The sequence below is a fragment of the Belonocnema kinseyi genome, chromosome 1 (genome assembly GCF_010883055.1).
Source record: "Belonocnema kinseyi isolate 2016_QV_RU_SX_M_011 chromosome 1, B_treatae_v1, whole genome shotgun sequence".
Taxonomy (NCBI): Eukaryota; Metazoa; Arthropoda; class Insecta; order Hymenoptera; family Cynipidae; genus Belonocnema; species Belonocnema kinseyi.
Window position 1 is genome coordinate 183,320,159 of NC_046657.1, and position 3,047 is coordinate 183,323,205.

The 3,047-nt window shown below is 29.7% G+C and overlaps 1 protein-coding gene across 1 annotated transcript; it reads right to left on the reverse strand.

Moving 5' to 3' along the window:
- Positions 1-2,453: 2,453 nt before the first annotated feature.
- Positions 2,454-2,966, reverse strand: LOC117181599 (secreted RxLR effector protein 161-like). Its single transcript, XM_033374459.1, has one exon. It carries the CDS (start codon positions 2,964-2,966, stop codon positions 2,454-2,456), a length of 513 nt encoding a protein of 170 aa, XP_033230350.1.
- Positions 2,967-3,047: the final 81 nt, after the last annotated feature.

Consider the following 3,047-nt stretch of genomic DNA (forward strand, 5'->3'; position numbering starts at 1 on the left):
ATGTGAATGGGAGGAGGAAACATGGGAGCATGTATGGGAAGGATGTAGGAGAGGAATGGAAGATAAAGGAAGCTGACAAGAAAATGTGGTTAAGATTCTAGGCGAAGATGGAGTAGGAGAAGAATGGATGAAGGAGTTAGAGGGTGCTAGGGGAGCGAATGAAAAAGGTAAATGGGGGTATAAAGAAATTGAAAGAAAAAGGAAACGGAAGTCGCTTAGATTAGAAGCGTGAAAATTGTAAGTAATGGTAAAGTAAAAGATAAGTAGACTAAGATGCGTTTGCGTTCTCATACTCTCTCTCTCTCGCTTGCACTCTCGCTTTCGTTAGCTCGCTCACTCGCTTACTAATAAGTCCTAAATTGCGCTATCGCAGGAACTAGATATAAGACTTTATGTAAATAGTTGTAAATAATTGTATATATAGAAAGGGTAAGATTGTAAAAAATATATAGATGTAAACGGAAAGATTGTAAGGAATGGAAGTCATGTAAACCCTTAGGGGACACATTATGAATAAAGAAGAAGAACTATTGACTGATTGATTTTTTTTTTTCAAAAAACTGAATATTAGTTGTTTTCATTTATGTCACATATATTGATTGAATTTTATTATTTGTTTGGAAAGTTTCTTTGGCTGAAAGTTTAATTCTTTTTTATAATTTTTTTATAATTTATCTGTTTTAGAAGAAATTCAATCTTTCTTGAACATAAATGCTACTGTAAGGTTGAAAATGTAACTTTTTTTTTAAAGTTTGTCTTTTTTATTTTAAAATTCACATGCTTTAGCAAAAATGATATCATTTTAAGATCAAATTGTAACTGTTTGGTTTAAAATTCAACAATTTTTTGAAAAATCATACTTTTTGTTTGTATTTTATTGTAACAAACACATTTATTATTAAAATGAATTAGAACATTTGAAAACTTTAAAATTGCATCTGAAATACTTTTTTCCTCGTTTAAAAAAGAACCTGTGATAAAAATATTACAAGATTATGATGCAATTTCATGTAATTTAAGTGGAGATCCGTAGCTGAAAATATAAATTTTATGGAAAATTTCTTTTTTTGTTTGAAAATATTTGTTTCAACTCTCCCTAGTAAAAATGCTTCGACTTGAGTTTGACTTGGTTATGTCTTGAGTTCGTCTCTGCGAAAAAATTAAGTTTGAATGAAAAACATAAATTTAAAAACAAAATTTTAAAAATTGTTTTTAACAAAATAGTTAATTTTTTAAACAAAAACTTACGTTTTCATCCGAAAAGCTGAATTGTGTACTAAAAAAATGCATTTTTCATAAAATACATGCATTTTGCACCAAAACTAATTTTCTATACAAAAAATTAATGCTTAACCATAGTTAAATTTTCAACAATAAATATTAATTTTCTACCAAGAAAGATGAGTATTCAATAAAATACAATAATTTTCAACTAAAAAAGATCACTTTTCAACGAAACAAAAAATAGTTAAATTTGTAGTTAAAAACCATTAATTTTTAACCAAAAAGAAAAAAAAATCTACAAAATAGTAAAATTTTCAGAAAACAAATTTTGTCAACTAAATTTAAAAAAAAGTAGATCCACTTTCTACCAAGAAATATGACAAAATCGTTAAAATTCTTTAAAATCACTTTAAACAATTGATATTAATTGAAAATTCTTTGAAATGTTTAAAACATCCTAAAATCCTTTAAAATCTTTTGGAATCGCTTCACATTTTTTAAAGCTTTTGAAAATTCCTTGAAACTTTAAAAATGCCCTGAAATATTTTTAAAATCTCATACTAAGTTATTAATCATTATTATTCTAAAACTTTATTGTGTTACTTCATGTAGAGATGTATTCAAATGCAGAAAATAGTTTACTTCTAAGAAATCATTTCTGATACACTTCAAGAATATATTTTCTTAACTTAAGAATACGTAGCATCGGAGCAATAGACTAGTGCCTCAACTGAACACTATTTCTCAACGAAAAAAAATTGTTTTCGAAAGTATTGTTATATAATCTTAATTTTTTAATCACTTGGATTTCGATGACAAAGTCTTGGGTAAGAATTTCGAGGCAGGGTCGTATCAAGTTGTATGGTGAGCCTCAACCAACTTCAAACTAAAAGTTGTTGAACTCAACTTTAATATACAATTTTTTTATTTAAAAAATTCTAGAATTGAATTTTCCTTATTTCAAAAAAGGCTCGATACTTTTTTTCTTAATATATTTAAAAATGTCATAAAATATCTAAAAGTAATTAACAATAAACAAAAATTTCTTCATAATATGCGCAGTTTTCAATTTATCCAACTCTTTTATTGTATATAATAGTCCTTCACTCATTTTTTTAATGCAAAATAACCTTTCTTTAATAATAATTTAAAATATGTGAAAAAGCAAAGTAAGTTTCACTTATTTAACGAGGCATTTCATACTTTTTGTTTTTGAATAATTAAAACGCTTAAAAACGGATGAAATGGTACCGGACGTCAATATGCTTGGTACGTTTATGGAATTCCGGATTTTTAATGAGCTTGATAGCGCTCTGATTGTCGACGAATAAAGCAGACGCACCAGCAGCTTGAAATCCAATATCATCTAGCAACTTACGAAGCCACACTGCTTCTTTGGTGGCTGTGGCTGCAGCAAAATATTCCGTCTCAGTGGTACTTAGAGTTACTAGTTTCTGTCTCTGGGATGACCATGTAATTGGTCCTCCTGCTAACATAAACACATACCCGGTAGTAGATCTCCGCATTACAACGTCGCCGGCATAATCTGCATCGGAATATCCCCGTAATTCGAGTTTGCTCCCGCAGCTTTTATACATGATGCCAAAATCCGCGGTTCCTATCAAATATCTAAGTATTCGTTTGACAGCTTGCCAGTGGCTCTCAGTGTACTCACTTAGGTAGCGACTGACAACATTAACTGCGTACGCGATATCAGGACATGACACTATAGCTAGAAACATTAATGAGCCGACTGCCTCTCTAAAAGGAATCGTGATCTTAGCTTTGTTGCCCTCAGGTGCGTGCAAGATTGTATGTGGGTC

Coding starts and splice junctions, on each gene's coding strand:
- LOC117181599 (XM_033374459.1), bottom strand. CDS start 2,966: ATGTTTCTAGCTATAGTGTCATGTCCTGATATCGCGTACGCAGTTAAT.